A 24,202-nucleotide genomic window follows, 5' to 3' on the forward strand; every position below is an offset into this window, starting at 1 on the left:
AACAAATCTTAAATTAATTTGCAAGGTTTATAGTGTATGCTAAATATTTGTACTAGCTAAATTTGGTGGATATGCTCAATAGTCTTTTGAAATGACGGTAATAACAGAAACCGAGACACCAATGTATATATGAATATAGAGTACATACAGTATCAGTATCCACATGCTTATGTACAATATGTGTATACTGTACATATTAATACCAGTCTAAGGTATAGACACATATTTCTCATAAGATGATAAAATGTGTCCAAACTGTTGACTTGTATCGTATATTGTATCGTATAAGGTGGCGGCTTGACAAAAATAAAGAAGATCTATTTTTTTAACCATATTAACTGATTAGTAGGAGAACCAGGGTTCAATTCCACCCTCGGCCATCTCTGTGTGGAGTTTGCATGTTCTCCCCGTGCATGCGTGGGTTTTCTGCGGGTACTCCGGTTTCCTCCCACATTCCAAAAACATGCTAGGTTAATTGGCGACTCCAAATTGTCCATAGGTATGAATGTGAGTGTGAATGGTTGTTTGTCTATATGTGCCCTGGGATAGGTTCCAGCAACCCCCGCGACCCTCGTGAGGAAAAGCGGTAGAAAATCAATGAATTAATGAATGAATAACTGATCCACAAAACATGTTCTGGTAAAGCCGTTTTTTTTTTTTTGGGGGGGGGGGGGGGGCACCTCGGCCACTCATGAGAAGTGTCAGACTGCCTAAAAATAGCCTGCAAAAACATATTACAGTCCCGTAAACACAATCATTGCATAAAGCAACATAAAAAGTATAACATTCAAAATCAAACAACATAAAAATAAGACAAAACAATCCATGGATGATGCGTTGATTCTTTTCCTCATTCTATCCTGAAAATTCCCATCTGAACTGTTTGCTTGGAAAATATTTAAAGCGGAACACCATTGTAAAAACAGGTTTGTGCACACCTGTTCCCATGCACGTGGGAGGCACAGAACGCAAAGCTGTAGTGCAGAAGAGTCGGGTCGATAATGGCGCCGCTCTCCGCCCTCTCCAGCAGGTCACGCAGGTAGCACAAATGTCTGTGGCAACCTCGGACGCCGTTCCTGGCACAGTACTCGTCCAGGACGAACACCTGACCCGGACTGAACCATCCCTGTGTTGCACAACAATGAAATCGTTAGAATCCCGCCCTGGCACGAAAAAAGCGGATACGGCGAGGAGCTCACCAAACAGCAGAAGGTGTCGTTGAGCCTGTGGTCCAACGTGAGCCGCTGCACCATCTCAAAAAGCGAGGCGTGGTCAAAGCTACAGGGGTTAGCGGAGATAAACTCATCCATGCCATGTTTCTGAGCTCTGTCAGCATCTATCCAGCCAACAGCACAGGGAGAAGCACACGGTTCAGAAAACGTCGTGAGTGAGGCGAACGCTGAGTCTTTTGTCAGCACACACAAACATCAGGGAATATTTTATTCTTTTTTTTTTTTTTTGTTGGTGAAGGGGGGTAGGGGTTCTTCTAAGGGCAAATTATAAACATTAACAGCTCACATTGTCAACTTGCATTGTGTCAGACAGCATAAAGAGATCTGACGTATCGGTGCAGCAGGCGCTTCTGTTGTATGTGCATGCACGTGTCTTTGCAGTGTCACGGTCCTTGATGCATTGCAGGGCGGCTTTAAATCATGTTTCTTCCTCTCAATGCCATATTCGTGTGCTACGGAAAACATGGCAACTGCACGGATAATTGGAAAAGTGCTGTAGTTTTGCCATTTGGGGTTTTTTTTTATGACAACTTGAGAAAAACTGCAATGAATATGGGTGATGACTGAGTAGTAGTACATCCCTTGATTGCAACTTAGGTACACCTGCACAATCCGCACGACTCAGCAAAAGTTAGCGTTATTTAATGTTGAGGTGATATTTCAGGATGAAGCTAAAACGCATCGTGTGTTTTGTTTGGGCACTTTTACACTACAGTACCGTACGTGGCAAACAGGCGCAAAAAGTTACATTTGTAGCAAAGAATTTCAACAAAATCATACAAAACCTGACACGGACAAAAACAAAGGTTTGACTTAATAACCTTTAAGCTAATTTGACCTTGAATTGACCTGAATTCACAGGTGAAGCCGTTCCATTCTTCAGTACTTCTTGCTAAACGGCAACATTCAGAAATGAGTCGAACAGTCGGTCATGTGTACTCAAAGGTTTATACTGTAGAACAGGTGTGGGCAAACTACGGCCCGGGGGCCACATGCGGCCCACCAAGCGTTTGAATCCGCCCCACCAATTGCTTTCTAAGTATTTTGACTTTTAACATACAAACTAGCAACATGACTTCCAAGTTGAATGTCTTATTTAGTGAAAAAACAACAAAACTGTCAAATTAAATGACATAGTTTGATGTGTTCTGATGTTTAAAGTGCTCCTGAAAAACGGGACATGAGAATATAGTAGTATAACATTTTTACAGATAAAATTGAACAAATAATTCAAGGAAAATTATGAGCATGAAATAGTGTTTGTGTGTGTTTAAATATATGTTCTCGCCCCCCAGAGAATTTTGTTAACTCAATGCGGCCCACGAGTCAAAGTATTTGCCCACCCCTGCTGTAGAAGGTCAAAAAAATTATAATACACTTTAGCTTTCATCCTGGAATTTCACCCAAAAGTCCAATATCCCTAACTTTCTGTGTGTAGTACACTCCTGACCACAATTTTAAGACCAGTTGAAAATTTCTGAAAATTTCCATCTTGCACTGTTGGACGAAATGGGAGTGATCATAGCTTAAAAAATAAACATAATAATAATAATAAACATAATGAAAAATAATAATAATCCCCCTAAAATAGAAATAATAATCTTCCAGACTACAAAATGTGGTCATATGATGTCTTCCAGATGGCGTCTGATGGTTACTGAACTGCACTCGGAACCAGTAACAACCTGGATGTCTGAGTTCCAAAAGACTTTTAAGAAGTTTAATCTAAAATTACTGCATCCAACCTCAGCAGCAATGGCGCGCTGCGAGAGGCTTTGCTGATGCAGCTCAACAATCCACATTTTTTCCGAGATTTTTTTTCTTTTAAAAGCTATAATCTTAATGAACTTTAATGCTTCTTTGCAATAAGTTGCTTACTGAAAATAGTTTTGATCTCACTCCCATTTCTTCACAAACTGTACATTCCATTTTTCAACTGGTCTTAACATTTTGATCAGCGGCGTATTTATCAAACCTTTTGCCTTCACAAAGATAACAACGATGTCCGATGTATTCACCGAACGAAATGTCTATTATGTGATTATAGTTTGCAGTGGTTGCACGGCTGTATTGCTTCATATTGAGAGCTCTTTCTAATTACTTTGGCCAGTTTAATTAGCTACAAGAGAAGGGCACAATATTGGAAATCCCTCTTAGTGTGATGCATTAAACATTATTACTTCCAAGTGTGTGTGTGTGTGTGTGTGTGTTCGGCATAGAATAAATGTTTTACATATTAATAATTATGCAAGAGCTGCTAAAACTCCATTAAGGGGTGCCGCATGGGCCAAGAAAAAAATAACAAGTGACTCATTTACTAATGTACTTCTCTAAGGGTAATACTTGGTTGAAAGGATCTCTGATGTGTTTGCTGTCTTAGTACGGTTCCTTTGGGGAAGTGTGCACGCCACCATCACCAAACAAGTGGATTGAGACCGCTTAAGAGATGGGCCTCGGTCCACTTGCAAGTGAACTCTGGTGCGGTTCGGTTGGACCATAAACTTGAACCAGTGTTAATACATATAATATAAAATATGTAAGACAAAAGTGTGTTGTAGGTGCTTCTGTCTCAGCGTTTTTTGTTTGTTTGTTTGTTAGTTATTTGTTAGTTTTTATCGACTATATTGGACTACATATTTATCATTTATTATTATTATTATTATTATTATTATTATTATTATTATTATTATTATTATTATTATTATTATTATTATTATTATTATTGTTATTATTATTATTATTATCATTATTATTATTATTATTATTATTATTATTATTATTATTATTATTATTATTATTATTATTATTATTATTACCAGCATTCATGATCTGAAATAGATTCTCCAATCAAAATATTTCATTAATACTTCATTCGCATGTTTGTGTGAAACGTTGACAGTGTGTCAATAAAGTTTTCATTCTTATAGTAGTTCTAAATAATCACCCTGCTACCTCAAATTAAAATCAATAAATACATGACTTAATGATTAAATTAGTCATTTATTAAATCAATAACATCAACTAGTAATAAATTAAAATATTAATAATAATTAATAATACGCCTCATTTGTACTCAGTATCGCACACCACTTGTGACTGATGCCAAAAGAGGGTTGTTCTTGTATTCTGTTCTTGTTACAATGACAATAAAGCTACCTATTATGGATCTTCACAACAAAATCCAGACGCATGCAGCGGGTGTGTATCATCACATTTGACCTTGGAGGAGGTCAGCAGTCCAAGAGTGACTGTACTTGGCGTCGTAAAGGCAGAATGTTGGATTGAGCTCTTTGCTTTGGACTGTGCAGGCATACCCAATGAAGCGGCCGGTGAGTGTAGATAGGTGATGCGTTCATGTCCTCTGTGTGAGTGACAGGTGTCATGTTTGTGACACTCAGACAAGGTGATGATGGGTGCGGACGGGGGAAGTGTGGCGGAATGCAGAGGCCTGATTTTAGGAAGTGCGGGGGCCTGGACAGAGCACAAGCGACATCTGTCAACTTCTGAAGGGGTGCGTGGTGGGGAGGGAGGAGGGGGAAAGGGGGTGCAATGTGGCATTCAGAGATGCTCTCTAAACCAGGGAACCCACAGAAGGTTACAGTTAGCTCCAATGTGAGGAGGAACCGCTGAGAGGCGAGTAAAAGCGTTGAAGGACAAAATGCGAGAGAAGAGGACGCATGGACTGGAGATGACAGACGTTTTGAAAAGACAACCAAGACGTGGACAATAAGACGAGGTTTTGGATGAAAGGTGAGGAGGGACTGGTGGCCACGTTACCAAGAAGGTGTTAGACTGATGAGAGAGCGTGACGAGAGGTGTCTGGGCTGTGTCTCCTTTGTCGAGAATCAGTGAGGACATGATGAGTGGGTGGGCACAGGTTACAGTCGTAAGAACAAGAATAGAAGCACATGCTTGGAGAAAAAAAAACGAAAAAAAACGTGTGACTTTTTCATGGAGCTTTAACAAAAAACGTCATGCACATCTGCAGTCCCGCTTTCAGATTTCATGATGTTTCATTGCAATCCCGTAGTTTTTGGTTCTTGGAATTCTCTTTCTCTCTCTACGCATTTGCAAGTTGACAATACTTGAATGTGTTGCGGTGTGTTCATGGTCATCTACAGAGCAGACTAACAGGCAAGTCACTACCAAAGAACTCTAAGAGGGTAGCAGTTTGGTGCATGGGTAGATAGCATGAAGCTGTACAGTAGACATAGGCAGAACTGTATCATTCTCTGGGGGAATGGGGGAAGGCGGGAGCGGGGGTAATGGATGGAACCTTTTGTCTTGATAGAAAACTCATGGAGACATGACACAAGTGTTGTCCTATTCAGGCAAATTAACGGGCAGTCCAAATCATTATCTGCAGGTGGACCACCGGCCTTGCTTCCACACCTACAGGCCCATCTACTGCAGCAGGAGGAGGGGAGAAAGGGGGCAGGTGGGGAGTTCCGGAGTATTTCATCGTAAGAAGGGGCGGCATTAGCTACTCCTTGTCTTTGGCATTCAGAATACTCCGCATACATATTTGCCAACTCTTGACAAGCAAATCATAAACAAGCAAATTGAGCCCTCTGCAGTAAAGCAGCGTAAGCCGAACACTGACTCCATTCTGGGGGTGTAACGGTACGCCGTAATCGTAATCAGTTTTTCTATTTGCTTGTTCCATAGAACAACGGCATGAACGGAGTGAGCCCTTTTGTCAGACATACTAGTGCCTAAAATTATTTTTATTTTATTTTAATGCCAAAAGTAATCGAGTCTTGTCTCGTAGACCCACTCATGTGGATCGTCTCTTTTCATGAGTGTGTCGTGACGCCACTACTAGCAGGTAACGTTGCAGGTCGGTATTCATACGACCCAAATTGATAATGAACGTAGCTTGTTCGAAACAGTCGATGGCATTGGAACTCTGCTCCTTAACGCACCTCCAATGCACCTTGTCTAACAGAGAATAAGAATACGTAGCACGAAGGAATAATTTTGCCAATTTAGCTGCTTCACATTCTGTTTTTCTGGCAGTTTTTTCTGGTGTTATTGGACACTTTTTGAAACTCGGTCCCGCCTTTCCCTTTTTTTTTTTTGTTTTTACTAGCGCTGTCACAGTTAATGCTTTAATAACGCGTTAACAGAAATTTCCTTTAATGGTATTTTTTATGTGCGAATGTCCTGTTTGACCCTCGACCCACACCGTTGTGTGGCAGTTGATGTTGATGGAACAAATATAGAGAAAGGAAAAGATATTTTGGGCCGCACTGAATTTTTTTTCCCCGAGTAGATTCGTGACTGCATCAAGAGGCAGTTACACTTTCAGCGTTCAGTCCCTCGCTTAATGTGAACTCGCTTGGGAACTCAGTACGCCTCCGTGCCGTAGCAAATGTCCCATCCGGAAAAAACCCAATGATGAATCCATGTACCGTTACACCCCTACTCCACTCGCATCCTTACATCAAATGAATTCCATATGTTCTGTAGAGCTAACATTAAAGATTTGTTTCCAGCTCTTGGACACCATATTAATAATACATGTGTGTATTTAATATTCCAAGCCAATCTGTCTTCCGTGTTATCATATTGCTTTACTCTTGAGGGATCAGGTCACCAATGTGAGCAAAGAGAGAAGGCAATTATGCAGGAACAACTCTAATATCCACTTTAACCAAATACTAAGCCAAATAATTCTGAGAATAAAGACATGCATCCTATACTGGCACGAATGGATGCGTCTAATTTGATCCTCAAGTGGAGGTTGTCAAAAAAAGAAGAACAAAAAAAAGTTCTCAACTAAGATCTAAAGACATGAAGCGAGACGTGAAGAAGGAGCAGGAGAAGGAGAAGAAGAAGGAAGAGGAAGAAGAAGAAGAGAGAGAGAGAAACAGAGGCAGAGAGAAGGAGCGTTGCATTTGTCAGATAATCGTCGGGGATTATCTGAGCTGTGCCGGCTACAGGGAAGCACTTACCCTTGAGTCCAGCTAGAAGACAGCAGGGTAAGAAGGGACAAACCAGAATAACATAAAGACTAGCAACAAGGCTGGAGGAGAGCAATCACGAGAGACCCTGACTGACGGAGCAGCTTTGGCGGCATTACTGAAGAAGGGTAGACAGGCAAAGCATGAAGAAGAAAACACAACTGAGAAGAAGAAAATAACAACAACAACAACAACAAGAAACAACAAAAACAACAACCGATACCGACACGAGACCCCGTGGCGTGTGAGTACATGTGAGGACGTGTGACAGCAGACGCCGAGGCGAATTGAAGAAAGAACGAGGAAGACAGAGATAGAGGAAGAGAGAGTTTACCATCCCCGTCACTCCACTGTAGTGGTTTGTCGTGTGGATTCACGGTCAGTACTTAAGGAGTGGAGAGCTACACGTTAAGTACCGCCCGAGTGGCAAACACACTCGTACATGATGCAACTGTCAAGAAGAAGGTCCTGGAAAGGTCGACTGAGTTTGATACTAAGTACTGTCATTATACGGAATATTTACAGATAAGACCGCACGTTGGACGAGTGGCTAGCATGTAGGCCATAAAGTCAGGAGATCGGGAAAAAATCTGGGTTTGATTCTCCGCTTGGAGTTTGCATGTTCTCCCCATGAGTAGGTGGGGGTGTATAGTTTATCCCCAATAAGGGATGCTGACTGAGGAAGATTGGATATTACATATTGCCTTGATGCACGATGGACGAGTGGTTAGCGTGCAGGACTCACAGCGAGGAGACCCGAGTTCAATTCCGTAATCACCCCATGGTGACAAAAAAACTGAGCAGCTGAGGAATAGTCGCCAGTAAGGGATAGATAAGACCGCACGGTGGACGAGTGGCTAGCATGTGGGCCACACAGTCAGGAGATCGGGAAAAAATCTGGGTTTGATTCTCCGCTTGGAGTTTGCATGTTCTCCCCATGAGTAGGTGGGGGCATATAGTATATCCCCATAAGGGATGCTGACTGAGAAAGATTGGATATTACATATTGCCTTGATGCACGGTGGTCGAGTGGTTAGCGCGCAGGCCTCACAGCAAAGGAGACCCAAGTTCAATTCCAGTAGAGGAATGTAATCACGCCCACGGTGACAAAAAAAACTGAGCAGCTGAGGAATAGTCGCCAATAAGGGATAGATAAGACCGCACGGTGGTGAGTGGCTAGCATGTAGGCCACACAGTCAGGAGATCGGGAAAACCTGGGTTTGATTCACCTACGCATGTTCTCCCCATGCGTAGGTGGGGGCGTATATATCCCCATAAGGGATGCTGACTGAGAAAGATTGGATATTACATATTGCCTTGATGCACGGTGGTCGAGTGGTTAGCGCGCAGGCCTCACAGCGAGGAGACCCGAGTTCAATTCCGTAATCACCCCACGGTGACAAAAAACTGAGCAGCTGAGGAATAGTCGCCAGTAAGGGATAGATAAGACCGCACGGTGGTGAGTGGCTAGCATGTAGGCCACAGTCAAGAGATCGGGAAAAAATCTGGGTTTGATTCTCCGCTTGGAGTTTGCATGTTCTCCCCATGCATACGTGGGGGCGTATATCCCCAATAAGGGATGCTGACTGAGAAAAGATTGGATATTACATATTGCCTTGATGCACGGCGGTCGAGTGGTTAGCGCACAGACCTCACAGCTAGGAGACCAGGGTTCAATTCCACCCTCGGCCATCTCTGTGTGGAGTTTGCATGTTCTTCCCGTGCATGCGTGGGTTATATCCGGGTATTCCGGTTTCCTCCCACATTCCTAAAACATGCTAGCTTCATTGGCGACTCTAAATTGTCCATAGGTATGAATGTGAGTGTGAATGGTTGTTTGTCTATATGTGCCCTGTGATTGGCTGGCTACCAGTCCAGGGTGCGCCCCGCCTCAGCTTGGATAGGCTCCAGCATATCCGTGACCCTATTGAAGTGGAAAATATTCCATTCCTAACAGTGTCTATTCCTAAACTGTATTCTGTATAAGTACTGCATCACTGTAGCGGTCTAGTACGTGAAAATAAAATGCAAACTGCCATAAATATCCAATTAGAACCTTCCCAGGACTGTTGTTTAGCACTGCAGCGGAGTCAGGAGGGCGATGTTATGTTATGATCCCAGTGCCATTCAAGACCACCGGGGGGTGAAACATGTTTGCGTTGGTGTGCCACAATGTTTCAGGGAAGGGCTTGACAAAGGGGTGGTGAGGTCGGTGCCGCTGTGGCGAGGCTTTGAATGGCGACAGCTGGCGTCAGAGGAGTCAACTAACCACAAGAACGACCACATACTGGACAAAGAAACCAATGGAGAAACAACATAGAATTTATGTGATAGGGTTAAGGAAGAAGAGAGCCAATTCATGTCAATTCATGTGGTTAACATGAGAAATAAAGACATTTTGTAGCCTGGGAGTTGGGTTTAAAGAATGCCAAAGGTTTTTTCGCTATTGTATTCTGTATAACACTCCAATAAATCAGTGGGTCCGAAACGTCCGTGTTATGGTGGTGTTATGCACCGAGCCAGCTGAGAATGAGTTTTAAATTTGCTTTTAATTTGGAAAAGAGCGACTTAGGGGTGGGGGGGCACAAGAGAAGAGAATCGGGTACAGATGCCACACGACAGTCTTACCTTCACTTTGCTACCTGACATGTCGGCTGGTTAAAAACATGCCTGGCCACCGTTCGGCCAATAAAACAGGTCCATGGTTAGGACCATGAGCCGCACACGCTGACATCAGCTTGAATTCCACCCCAGCGGGCTTGAATGTTCAGATCTTTCCCTGGTTGGTTTGTTGCTTGTGAACTGATGGGATAGCGTATGGGATTTGCACTTTTGGGAGTCGCAGAAGTGAATGAGTGGTCCGATACTTGAGACGTCAAGGTGTGTGTGTGCGAATGCGTGCTTGTGTGTTAGTTTTACCAGCACGTTCGCAAGTGTGGAGCACATGGTGTGAGACATTTATGAGCCGTCAGGGTGCCGGTGGATGGAAACTACCTAGGGTCTAACGTCAGCGTGCCACGCTTTCGGTCTACTTACAGAACTGAGAGATGGGAGCGTCCATTTGGGCTGAGGTACCGCCTTTGGAGTTGAGTTTCTGGACCTGAGTGGGTGGGACGGGCTTGTGGGACTGGCCGGTGGCGCGATACATGGCTTGCACCCACAGGATGCGGTCCTGCTCGTCATCGCTGGCGAAGATGACGGTGTCGCCCTCCTTCACCGCGTTGAAGAAAGCCCTGCCACCGTCCAAGCCTGAGAGGAGAGGACATTTTCAGACGTGGAGCGCTTTGCGGACCAGTTCCTGCTTCTCACTCTCTAGCTCCAGTCCCCCCACCCCACAGAGTCTGCGTTCAGGGCTTGGTCGTTTTCTTACATACAGTATAAGCAGTGTTGTTTTTGGCAGCCATTTTATTTTTAGTCCTAGTCTTTAGTCACATTTCAGTCATTTCTAGAGTCTTAGTCTTAGTTTAGTCTAGATTTATTTCACAAAAAAACCCAAAAAAGGTTTTAGTAGATGAAAACAAAAACGTTTTGGTCTAGTTTTAGTAGTAAAAATGTTCTTAAATATTATTATTCAAGTATTGGGGCTGCACAGCGGTCGAGTGGTGGGTGCGCAGACCTCACAGCTAGGAGACCTGAGTTCAAGTCCACATCTCTGTGTGGAGTTTGCATGTTCTCCCTGTGCATGCGTGGGTTCCAAAAACATGCTAGGTTAATTATTCATTCATTCATTCATTCATTTTCTACCACTTTTTTTCCTCACGAGGGTCGCGGGGGGTGCTGCAGCCTATCCCGGCTGTCTTCGGGCGAGAGGCGGGGTACACCCTGGACTGATCACCAGCCAATCACAGGGCAGCTAGGTTAATTAGCGACTCCAAATTGTCCATAGGTATGAATGTGAGTGTGAATGGTTGTTTGTCTATATGTGCCCTTTGATTGGCTGGCCACCAGTCCAGGGTGTACCCCGCCTATCGCCTGGAGACAGCTGGGATAGGCTCCAGCACCCCCGCGACCCTTGTGAGGATAAGCGGTAGAAAATGAATGAAGAAAAAAAAGCAAAAACAATTAGTCTTGCTGTATATAAAGTACACCTGTAAAAAACAGGTAGCTCATCAATGCACTTAATGGGACACACCTATTTATTATTTTATATCCATGCTGTGAGCATTTAGTAACAGGTACTAACATGAAACATGTAAAACTTACAGAATATTGCCATACTTTGGTTGTTTTAAGACTTTCCATAACTTCATGTCTCACATAAGGTTTGTGGATGAGGGGTAAAAATAGTGCAGTTTTCCTTTAAATTCAGACATGACAAATTACTCCAAAAAGTGATGAAAATTGGAGAGTTTTAAGTCCGAAAATTGACATAACTTGCTTTGACTTGACTTGACCCCGAGTTTTGACTCACCAGGCTGCGGGTCGCTGTAATCCACAGTGTATCCGTCCAGTTGGAGAAGCTCTTGTGGTTCTGATTTCTTCTCTCTGTAGCTGCACATGGCGAACGTATACTGACTCACCTACGGAGCATACGAAGCATTAGCTGTCACCTTGAGCTGTGCTGGGTTAAGAATCTCAAATAAGCAGAACATCCCACCTGCACGAGGACAAAGAATCGCTTCTTCCAGCGCTTCCAGACATTCTTCCCAAAAGCCCACAGATACCTGCCAAAAAGATTCACCACACACAAAAAACCAAGACAGGCTTCATTAAAAGCTTCTTTGTTGCACTCCAAGTGCTGTCAGTTTTCTTTTTTGTAAGTTCATCCTCATGTCCACCAGAGGGTGTTGTGTACTTCCCAGTATTTTTCCGTGGTACGTGCTTGGAAACGAGGCCAAGGAGCTGAGAATTCCATGAGAAGGCATGGACAGCCAACAGCTCAGAGGGCGCACCCAGCGTCTTACTCACCCGCAGTGCTTCATGTTTTGGGGTTTGTCCATGCGAATGGCTAGTTTGATCCTGAGGTCTTGGTCAGGGCAAGCCTTGGTCACGGTCATCTTATGAAGCTCGGACTGCTTGGGGCTGTTGGGGGTCGGGTGCAAGACAACCTGCATATAAAAAGAAAACCAGGAAGTGTTTTATGTGGCGTCTGTTGTGAAAGTGAAAGAATAAAACGGGCTGGTGGGAGAGAAACAGGCCAGTGCTTTCCTCCGCCTCTGTCTAATCGCTCTTTGGTGCATTAAAGAGCTTTGAGGAAGTCTGACTTCCTGCCAGTGGCGCTGCAGTGGGAGATTAGAAGGCCTTGTTACAGCCAAGGTCACCTTTACTTACGGGCAGTATATTAGCACCACCGAACCCATAGGACCAATAGGTGCTCGTACACCTAAAAATAACAGCCTTAAAATCCTTTGAATGCTGTATTGGCTTGCAAGGAGGACAACAGCATCTCTGTCATTGCCATGGCGACCTTGGATAACCTACTTTACTGGTCCATCATGGCGCTGCTTCTAATGTTGTCTAAGTCCTTTAACAAACATTACCACCACAAGATGTCTGACTATTTTTGTAGGTTAACACAAGCATGTTTACCACTGTTCATCTCATTGACTGCAAAGTACACAATTCACAACTGTAGGGGGAGCCCTTGAGCAAAAAAGTTCAGCAAGGACATGAACCATTCAGTTTTTTTCATGCTTGGATTTCAATGTGAGAAATACTGTAACTTGTGCATTGAAAACAGATACAGTACATGCGCGTCACCAATATGAATATTTAATGGGCATGCCTTCCAGTCAGTAGATGGAGGGTTTGAATCTACATTACAGTATGTCTGTGTGGAGTATGCATGTTCTGCAAATACTCCTGTTCCTACAGTTCTGGAACCAAACACCTCCGGAGGGGCGGGGCCTTGTTGCACTCTGGAGTTGCTATCCACTTGATCATTTTGCCAGCCACATTAAATTGCCATGTGAATTGCTTTCTTTGTCTCGGTGGGTGGAGGCGGGGGCCGGTAGCATACACACAGAGTGTAACCTCATAGAAATTAAATGAGTGCATTGAAATATATTTTTGCCTCATCTCGTTCCCGTAGACCCAATTTCCTGTATTGTCTCGTGACAACGCTAATAAGCATTGATTATCTCAACAAAAAAGTGATCAATTCCCAGATTTGGACACATTTGTGAGCAATATTTATAAGATACTATGGTACCGATTATGTCATTGTATGGTCATATCACCTTGTACTTTTGTCATGTACCGGTACATGACAAAAAAAAAAAAAAAACTATAAAAAAAAATGGAAACTATATTAGGAAAGCAGGAAGTGAACAAATGTAACAGTTACTGATTGTAAAAGTACCAGACGGAGGGGTAGGATTTAATAAGCTTTGCTTCTTCCTACTCCTTTTGGACATGTGGAACTGTGAACTGATTATGGGATGCACTCAATTGTAACCTGATGTTGTAACATGTTCAAATGAAATAAAACCATTACCATTACCATTACCATATTTGAAAGGTACCTTATGTACCTTAAATACCTTATGTGTGAATACAGTTCAGCCCATGAAATGAAATGTTGCATTTCTAATTTTGCAAATATATATGAATGCAAGTATTTAATCAAAAGTGGGAATTATCTGGAATGCAGCTCCTGTATGAGAAGCTATTGTGTACTTAATTTTATGTCGGATGAGTGCATGCTGAGCTTTTAGGACGGATTATTATTACTGTGATGACGCCGTGGAGCTGATTTTAGGATTCATCAGACTGACGTGTATGGAGAAGAGCAAAACAAGTGTTACCCTGCCCAGCTCTTTGTCCTCTAGCGCCAACACTCCTGTGCTCTCTGTGAACAGCTTCACCTTGACAGCAGGTAGAGGGTGTGTGGTGGTGAAGTCCCCTTGGGTTCCCCAGCTGAAAGACACAACACAGACGACTCCAGAGGTCAGTTTCCATGACAACGGGACATCAAAACACTGTCAACGCCATGTCATTTTCTTGGAATATTATTTGTTTCTTAACTTTAGGGGTGTTTGATAATCATTGGTCTGATGTGAGTTAATTATGACTTCATAACATAAATCCAATAACATAAAAAATAGCTCAAATGAGTGCTGCTGTTTTTCTCTGTCGGCGATGCAAACCGTTCTTAACTTTACCTGACCTCACTTGTAAACAAACAGTCACTGTGTAGGAGACATTTGGCATGCATTAGTTGTACCAAATGCGCTGCGGTGAGGGGAAAAAACAAATTCAGGGCACGCAAAACACCTTTTCAGCACCACATCACCACCACGTCTCCTGTTGTGCTGCTTTGTTTGAAAAGTGCAAAAGGTTGGCCAGAGACCTCCGTGGTGTCACACCGGCTGCTTGGAGCGTGTGCCGGAATACAGTGCACCTTCCTGGGCCACAGCAGGTGGCCCAACCCCCTCTATACTCTGGTTCTCCTGATTGTAGTGATGTGGTGGTATTAATGTTAGGATATTTTCATTCATTTTCTGCTGCTTATCCTCACGAGGGTTGCGGGGGGTGCTGGAGCCTATCCCAGCTGTCTTCGGGCGAGAGGCGGGGTACACATTGGACTGATTGCCAGCCAATCACAGGGCACATATAGACATGTCAGTACAGTACAGTTGGTCAAATCCATATTTGGTCCAGTCCTTCTTGCCTCCAGTGAAAAAAAGTTGATATCCGTGATACCCACTCGATCGATATGCCTTCTCGTCATTAAGAAAAGTCCCTAAAAAGAGCACTTCAATCAAATGAATGAAAAGCACGCTTTCTTCTTTGCCACCGCCACCATCAATCTGCGGCATAATAAAGATCAGACAGTTTGTTGTTTATAGACACACACTGACACTAATGCTCCATCTTCTTGATGCTTGCTCCAAATGTATTCTGCTATTTATACACCAGACATCAACTTGGCAAGATTTTTTGAAGATCATAATCAACATCCACCTTGTCACACACGGTGACTTAGTGGCTGTACGAGAGAGCGAGATGCCACAGATTTGCTCCAGTCAGCTAATCTCCATTGCAGTTTAAACGCATCGCAACATGACCCCCGTGGCACAGTCATGAATCAACGATGAGGGGTTAGGATACGGGGTAGGATAGCATCAGTTTTTAAGTGCAATGCTAATTTTTGAAGAGATCTTGGATGCAGTTTGAAGCTTCATTTTTCTTGTGTTGAAATGAAATGTACACTTTTGGGGGAATTTTGACTATCATCCACAATAATTATGCGAGATATGAACATAAATGTCTTTCTCTTGTGTGTGTGCATTATAAAGATATAAAAATAGCTAAAATAAGGCAGCTTATTCATTCATTCATTTTCTACTGATTATCGTCACAATGGTCGCCGGGGGTGCTGGAGCCTATCCCAGCTGTCTTTGGGCAAGAGGCAGAGTACACCCTGGACTGGTGGCCAGCCAATCACAGGGCACATATAGACAAACAACCATTCACACTCACATTCATACCTATGGACAATTTGGAGTCGCTAATTAACCTAGCATGTTTTTGGAATGTGGGCGGAAACCGGAGTACCCGGAGAAAACCCATGCATGCACGGGAAGAACCTGCAACATTGAACTCGGGTTTCCTAGCTGTGAGGTCTGCGCGCTAACCACTCAACCACCGTGCAGCCCTAAGATGTTATTATTATTGTTATTGACATTGTTACGCCAAAGAACTACATTAGTGGTGTAGTGACACCTCGCCACATCACACCAGCTCGCTACTTGCCAGCTAGCGACTAGCTTCACCAAACAGTCTCTCACTATACCTCAGGCTGCTAGCCAAAGTTAACCCTAGGTGTAGCGTTCCTTTTTTTGTTGCTCCGTGAAATCAACGCACCCAGGAAGGAAGTGCCGCTGATACTTCAACTGACCAATATACTGAAGTATTATGTTCCTGTTACTACATGCTCACAGCACGGATAAAAAAACATAAAATATTGTTGGAGGTGTTTAATCTTGTGAGAAGAGAAAGACGTGTGTGTTCATGTCTCACATAAAGATGGTGGTCAGTTTTCCTTTCAGGTGAGATGTATTTTGCAATGTTGGTTCCATCCTGCATTGTTTGCACTCAAACCGAAGCCTGGCAGGTGTGACCAACTTTTTTCTCCTCCTAAGGTTTATTTTTAGACAGCCTTGAGAAAACGTGCGCCATTTTATCACCCGCCAGCAGCCTGTAAATCACGTTGCAGATAGGCGTGTAACGCTACATGCAGTCGGAATCAGATGATGTTCGCTTTAAGCTCAGTGACTAGTCAACTGCTGCTGACAATATGCGGCCTAACCTTCGAGACGGGCGTGTAACCATGGTTACATTTTCAATACAACAATTAACAGAGTTCCCGCTTAGAATGTTTCTTTTCTCGTTTGCATCACCTTTAGTTATTTCATGCGGACAAAGAAGGCGCACTCGAGAAGAGACTCTGCCGAGAAGCCAGTAATGATTCTGCACGGATCCATTGTGCGGCGTGAAGGTGTCCTTGAGGTTCAACCTGAGCTTTATTAATGGATGTGACAGCACAGCGCTTCCTCCAGAAAGGTAAAACCTTGGGACGCTCCAGCTCAAGTTCAGGGGAAATTGTTTTTTTATTATTGTGGGATATATTTTACTTTCTTACTTTCTCATATAATCATCTTAAAAGTGCAGGTTGTGCATCTTGTGGTTAAAGACAACTTTAGTGCTGAATGCTGTTGAGATGAATTAATGGCGCCTGTTATGTACTGACTTATAATATAGACCAGGGGTCTCAAACATGCGGCCCGTGGACCAAATGTGGCCCGCAGGACACTAGTTTGAGGCCCCCGCCTTGATATGAAAGTTTAATGTTTGATATGGATGCTGTATGGTATCATGTACCCAGAAAAAATTATTACGTTTGATTAATGTTCATGTTAAAGGTTAAATAACTGTTAATAGTTATCCTCCCTATCCGTGTGGAAGTGGTACGTTTTTGGCTATTTAAGTTTAAAGGAAATAACTTGAAGGCTACCGTTTAGGTCGCTAGCTCTCTAGTTTGCGAGTTAGCATGTGTCTCAAGACCCTGCAGTTGCGCAATATGTTGTAAATAAAAAGAGTATAAATGTGACTATAGTCGTGTTTTGTCATGTCTACAGGGCTCTAATAATGCTTTGTTCATTTTAATCTGAAAAAAATAATTTGTCTACCCACCAACTATATGTGGTTTCTTAAGTTTTTATTATTTGCTGTTTTATTATTATTATTATACTTATTTATTTATTACTGATTTATTGATTTTCTTTATTCTTGATTTGTTTATTTATTTTTCCATCTTATTTTGTGTAAAAAATTTAAAAGTAATATATTTGAGAACAGTGGAATGTTTTATCAGAGCTTTTCTTGTAGAAAATTGGAACCAAAGCGAAGTTTTTTTAATTTTTTTGTTTTTAATAAATGCGTTTTTCTTTTTTTTTTTTGGGAAAACCTGATGCGGCCCAGCCTCACCCAGACCCAAGCTCCAGTGGCCTCCAAGTAAATTGAGTTTGAGACCCCTGATATAGACTATGATGCAGGGCAGATGTACACCACATGTCATTGGATTGTGGCGCTTCCCACTAGATGTTGTGTAGATGTGTGTACGTGGCTGTGTCTGTGCATGTATGTAAGTGTGTGTATAGTATGTGTCTTACGTTGGCTTGGAGGCTTCTGCTTGGTCAGTCTGGAGCTTCTCCCCTCCCTCCACCTCCATGGTGCAGTAAACGATCCTGTTAGGAGCCAGAGACTTCAGCCCCTGCACCTCTGTGATCACCACCTGGGAAGTACACAACCCGCGTCACCCCACACAACAAGGTCAACAATCGATTAATGGGAATAATTTCAACAAATTTATAATGAGACAATTATTCAATTATTATTCAACAATTATTCAATCTATTTGATCCAATTCATAAGCACTATTCATTCATTCAGTTTCTATCGCTTATCCTCACGAGGGTCGCAGGGGTGCTGGAGCCTATCCCAGCTGTCTTCCGGCAAGAGGCAGGGTACACCCTGGCCAGCCAATCACAGGCCACATATAGACAAACAACCATTCACACTCACATTCATACCTATGGACAATTTGGAGTCGCTAATTAACCTAGCATGTTTTTGGAATGTGGGAGGAAACCGGAGAAAACCCACGCATGCACGGGGACAAAACATGCAAACTCCACACAGAGGTGGAATTGAACTCGGGTCTCCTAGCTGCGCGGCCTGCACGCTAACCACTGCATCAGCCTTAAGCAATATTTAGTGTCTCACAAATATTTAACTTTGGCAAACACAAGGAATGCATTTTGAATTGAATATGTTATTTTTACCAGCTTTGATTTCACGAAACGCTTGTAAAATATACTTCTAAAGAGCCGACATGCACAGATGGAATATCGCATAGCAGAGTATGAGGGAAAGTACTGAATAGCAGTGTAAATGATGAGAAAAACAAAGCCATTTGTATGTGAGGTTAACAGCCTTTGGGCGTACTGTAATCTAGTACATCAAATATACTACTGGCCTTTATTAGCTCTGAGAACGTGTTGTAAAAAAAAAACTGCAAGAGGGATCTCTTAAATGGATGGTCTGAGACAAATAAAGTTTCCTGATTTTAAATCACACTACCTCATACATTCTTGCTGTTTAATCTGTCTGTCCGACATATTCGAAGCTGAAGAAATGTATTACTGAATTAATGATCTCCTCCATTGAGGTTTTCACCACCATTTATGTTGTTTTGCTTGTTTATGTGGACTATTACACGATGGGTGGAGTAGAAACATGAACAAAGGAGAGAGTTATTACATTGAGAGGCGGTGACGCATCATCTGGGACAAAGATACGCCAACTCAAGAGGACATAAAGACAGGTGTCGTCTCCTGCTGGAGTCGTAAAGTCATCTTAATGTCTCTCCATTGTGTTATTTCCCTCCCCAAACTCGATATTTACCTCTGCTGAGGATGTTTGTTTGTTATTTATGGTGATAACAAAACTCTCTGACTTGGTACACGGGTGGAAACTGGGGAACTAATAAAGTGTGGAGCATAAAACTATTAAGTAAATCAACAGTTTTTAGCTTTTTTTGTTAAAATTTCTGCATTAAATCGACATTTTACATAATTTTTCAATAAATTCAATACTAGTGGTTAGCACGCAGACCTCACAGCTAGGAGACCAGGGTTCAATTCCACCCGCGGCCATCACTGTGTGGAATTTGCATGTTCTCCCCGTGCATGTGTGGGTTTTCTCCGGTTTCCTCCCACATTCCAAAAACATGCTAGGTTAATTGGCGACTCCAAATTGTCCATAGGTATGAATGTGAGTGTGAATGGTTGTTTGTCTATATGTGCCCTGTGATTGGATGGCCACCAGTCTAGGGTGTACCCCGCCTCTGGCCCAAAGACAGCTGGGATAGGCTCCAGCACCCCTGCGACCCTCGTGGGGAAAAAGCGGTAGAAAATGAATTAATCAATTAATCAGTTCTGAAATAATTCAATCATGATTAATCACCATTTTTCATTATGTGAAATATGCCAACTTTTGCTGTATTTTATGAAGAGAAAGATAAGATTAATTCATTCATTTTCTACCGCTTATCCTCACGAGGGTCAAGGGGAGTGCTGGAGCCTATCCCAGCTGTCTTCGGGCAAGAGGCGCGGACACCCCGGACTGGTCGCCAGCCAATCACAGGGCACATTTCGACAAATGAGTAACAGCTTTAAATGAACTGACAATTGAAATCAAGCTAAAAGACGTACTTGCCTAACGCTAGTCTCTTTAATAGTATCTTAATCAAACAGCAGCTGGATAAAAATAAAGAAAAACATCTTTTTCAAATCCACTAAGCTAACTTGCTTGTTTGTTTTCACCGTACAGTGTGCGCATACTGTGCACATAACACAGTATAAAAATAAAAGTCTGTGATTCAAAAGGATCAAAAAGTGCTGAACGATCACGCCACATTGCAACATGTTTGTTACTAAATTTGTTTAAGGTATCGTCCGTAGGTCTTGGAGGGAATTGAGGAGGCTGCAGAGGCAGTTAGACAGTAAACATGCAAAATAATTGGGCTCTGTGGAGCTGCCACCATCCCTCCCACGCACACACAATCAACACAGGCACATATGTGGCCCTCAAAATTGCTCTGCATTGATTTCTTGCAGGGACAACATGCCCAATGAGCTGCAGAAGGAAAAAAAAAAAAAAACGTCATCATCTCTCGCACTCAAGAGCGGAAATATCTCTGCATCATGAGGATGGAGCTGTGATGGCTGTGCTCTTGGTAGCTTGGTTTCAGACGAGCTGATAACGAGATGACTCATAGCCGGCGTTGAAGCGCAGGTAAAGGGGGATTTATGTTGAGTGTCAGCCTGTTATTCACACGGCGTCTGTTCAAGCCGTCCAAGGAAGTCTGCTGTCTGTTTCTAAACTTAGTCTGGAGCAGACGAGGAGTCACTCTGGGCTTTCTCATTCAGGCTGATGCGGTTCTTAGAAACTACAAACTGGCTTGTTGTTCATTGATTGGTCCGTGCTGAGTGTCAGCTACATAATGGGAGCACAAACAGAACAAAATAAAACAAATGGAGAGGTGGATGGAGGGGTAAAAGTGTCTCATTTTAGGGGCGGCTCTCTCTTTTTTCCAATAAGACTCCACTAAAATCTTTCCTAACGCCCTTATCTCGGGATTCTTTACACTGCTCAGTTGTGAAGGTGTCTATATAGCAGCACAAACAAGACGGATCAGATATGAAGCAATCCCATGAATTACTAACACTGCACAACAAGAAATATAGAATTATTTAGTACGTGTGAGTGGCGAAAAAATGTATCGGTGGAAGAATATGTCGTCACTGGGGGTAGCACCAGACGAGATGATACAACATTACTAAAAATATGACAACATATGGGCTGCACGGTGGTAAAGTGGTAAGCGCAGGCCACACAGCTAGGAGACCCGAGTTCAATTCCATCTCTGTGTGGAGTTTGCATGTTCTCCCCGTGCATGCGTGGGTTTTCTTCAGGTACTCCGGTTTCCTCCCACATTCCAAAAACATGCTAGGTTAATTAACGACTCCAAATTGTCCATAGGTATGAATGTGAGTGTGAATGGTTGTTTGTCTATATGTGCCCTGTGATTGGCTGGCCATCAGTCCAGGGTGTACCCCGCCTCTCACCCGACGACAGCTGGGATAGGCTCCAGCACCTATGAATGAATGAATGAATGACAACGTATTGAAATCTACTAATTTAATTTCTGCCACATTACACTCTTCTGCACTATGTGTGTATGCTAGTGGCCCCGCCTCCACCCTGCCAACGGTAACTCCTTCGGTGGTCGCTGGCCATGCTAGCAGCGTGTCCACATTTCACCATATGACATGTATGTATGTTCTGAGTCAAGATAACTAAACCCGTGTCAGAAAAATTCCCTGGAGAAATGTTTCGAAGACATTTAAAAGAGTTTTTATTTATTTTATTTTATTTTATTTTATTTTATTTTATTTTATTTTATTTTATTTTATTTTATTTTATTTTATTTTATTTTATTTTATTTTATTTATTATTTATTATTTATTATTTATTATTTATTATTTATTATTTTCAATGTCCCACAGCTACTCGCCACATGATAGATACTGTGTCGTGGGCGAAACAGTAGCAAGATGTTAGACAGTTCTCAATCGTACCTCCAAAGTGAAGGACAGGACCACATCAGACTTGGACAGGGTGTTTTCGTCCTCCTGGCCCATATCGATGATGGAGGTGTTGTGCCCTCGCTTCAGCTTCTGAAGCTTAAACTCTCCCCCCTTGGACACGGGCATGCTCTCCAGATTGGCCATCAGCTGATTGACCGAAGACTTCAGCTCCTCGATGTACATGGCTTCCATCTCCTTGGACACAAACTTGGGGAACTTCCCTCCCTGCATGGAGATAAGTTCAAACAGGAAACGCCGAAGGAGGGGTACCGAATGTGTACCGTGCTGCTCTCTGTGGGCGGCAGCCTCACACATCGATGGTCGCACCTTTCCAGCAGCATAGTAGCTATATAACAAAGGCAAAGTCACCCCGCGGCGCGGAACTCACCCGTGCAATCTGGTCGGCCATCTGAAGACGGCCATCCAGTTCTCTTCTGATCTGTGCAGCCTGTTCATCCAAGTTGTCCAACTATTCACATAAACACAGAGGGGGCACTCCATGAGATCGCAGTCAGGAAATATGCAACACTGTGCTAAAAGGTTTGACCGCCATTTAGACTTTAAAGCATGGAGGGCACACAAGGATTAGATTATTGGTTGTTAATGTTTTACTCATTCAGTCTTGAATCGATATCTATGGTAATGGAAATTATAGTAAAGGCCCACGGGCCAAACAGGAAGCCCGTAAGCACCTGAGGGAGACCCTCGAAACCTGGTTTTGGCACAAGAGTCAGAGACATGACGTAATAACTTTGTCATTCTGTATGTACCGCATCACATCAAGAACAGGGCTGGGCAAACTTTTTGACTCGTGGGCCGTATTGATTTAACAAAATTGACGGGGGCCCAGACTATATATTTTACACATATAATTCTAACAGTCCCCCTGGAATTATTGTATCTGTTAAAGTGTCATGCAACCTGCTATATGTGCTTGTGTCCCTTTTTTCAGGAGCACTTTGTAAACAGCAAAATTGATAAAAAAAAAAAAAGCAACCTAAACCATCAAAAGGTTGGTTCAAGCCATGATGCTAGGTTGTACGTATGTTAAGTTTCAATGAAATACTTTGGAAAAAACGGGCGGGCCGTATTTAAACACTTAGCGGGCCGGATGTGGCCCCTGGGCCGTAGTTTACACACCCCTGAGCTAGAATTTTTACACAATGGTGGTACACAAGATTTTGCAAAATTAAAAGGTGACAACATTAATTCATTAATTCATTAATTTTCTACCGCTTTTCCTCACGAGGGTCGCGGGTGTGCTGGAGCCTATCCCAGCTGTCTTCAGGCGAGAGTTGGGGTACACCCTGGACTGGTCCGCCAGCCAATCACAGGGCACATATAGACAAACAACCATTCACACTCACATTCATACCTATGGACAATTTGGAGTCGCTAATTAACCTAGCATGTTTTTGGAATGTGGGAGGAAACCGGAGTACCCGGAGAAAACCCACGCATGCACGGGGAGAACATGCAAACTCCACACAGAGATGGCCGAGGGTGGAATTGAACCCTGGTCTCCTAGCTGTGAGGTCTGCCCACTAACCACCAATATGTTAATTAATCACACAATTAATGAAAATTAACTTAACTTAATTTAATTTTTCCGGCCTCAATATATTGTCATGTCGTGTTATTTTTCCTCTTCTCTCGCCGCCAAACAGACAGGAAGTACATCTTGTCTCATGACACAGATGTGTGTACAGGGGCTAAGTGGTCTGCAGAGGCACTCAGATAGCCACGTCACTTCACATCCACATCACATTTTTAGCACACATCACACTTTCAAAATAAGAGCACCACACATCCTGTCCCACGGTGGTGATAAAAGCAACAATCTATGTGATGAAACGGCGGCCCTGGCCAATCGCACTCATTATAAATAAATTGAAAAATGTAGCATGTTGAACAATATCGGAATCGGCAGCATCCCTACTTCATGGGCGTTTTCACAACTGAATGGAATACTACCGAGGCTGAGTCCAGCCAAATGACAGCATGGTTCCTGGCATTTTGTGTGCTTGCTTTCCGCCATCACCTTGCAATATTCCATGAAACATATTCATCTGCATAACGCTAATGTGGTTAAAGCACAAACCCAATTTCCATCCCGAGACGTAATGTCCCGTAACAAGGTAAAAGTATCAAATTGACCACGCTCGCGACTCCAGATTGAAACAAACGCAGCCATTAAAAAAAAAAAAAAAGAATGGATGACTGTTTGTCTACGGGGGCGTGAAAAGGCTGCAGTCTTGTTGCAAGAGGCTGTAGTCATAGCAGCATGTAGCGATAGCCAGCTTGACGAGATGAGAATGAAGGGAAAATCCATCACTCCCTCACAGGC

At 43.0% G+C, this 24,202-nt stretch overlaps 1 protein-coding gene across 10 annotated transcripts in view; it reads right to left on the reverse strand.

Moving 5' to 3' along the window:
- The window catches only part of cadpsb (Ca2+-dependent activator protein for secretion b), an 84,009-nt gene that overhangs the window by 27,134 nt on the left and 32,673 nt on the right, over nt 1-24,202 (reverse strand). For all 10 annotated transcript variants that reach the window (XM_058091568.1, XM_058091560.1, XM_058091552.1 and 7 more), the window contains exons 4-13: nt 22,244-22,324; nt 21,847-22,080; nt 17,815-17,936; nt 13,945-14,056; nt 12,107-12,246; nt 11,796-11,862; nt 11,610-11,718; nt 10,235-10,447; nt 1,200-1,336; nt 939-1,126 (exon numbers count right to left, since the gene is read on the reverse strand). In XM_058091568.1, coding sequence (XP_057947551.1) covers nt 939-1,126; nt 1,200-1,336; nt 10,235-10,447; nt 11,610-11,718; nt 11,796-11,862; nt 12,107-12,246; nt 13,945-14,056; nt 17,815-17,936; nt 21,847-22,080; nt 22,244-22,324 — 1,403 coding nt within the window. The remainder of the gene's footprint in view (nt 1-938; nt 1,127-1,199; nt 1,337-10,234; nt 10,448-11,609; nt 11,719-11,795; nt 11,863-12,106; nt 12,247-13,944; nt 14,057-17,814; nt 17,937-21,846; nt 22,081-22,243; nt 22,325-24,202) is intronic.

The sequence above is a fragment of the Doryrhamphus excisus genome, chromosome 1 (genome assembly GCF_030265055.1).
Source record: "Doryrhamphus excisus isolate RoL2022-K1 chromosome 1, RoL_Dexc_1.0, whole genome shotgun sequence".
In the NCBI taxonomy this organism is placed as follows: Eukaryota; Metazoa; Chordata; class Actinopteri; order Syngnathiformes; family Syngnathidae; genus Doryrhamphus; species Doryrhamphus excisus.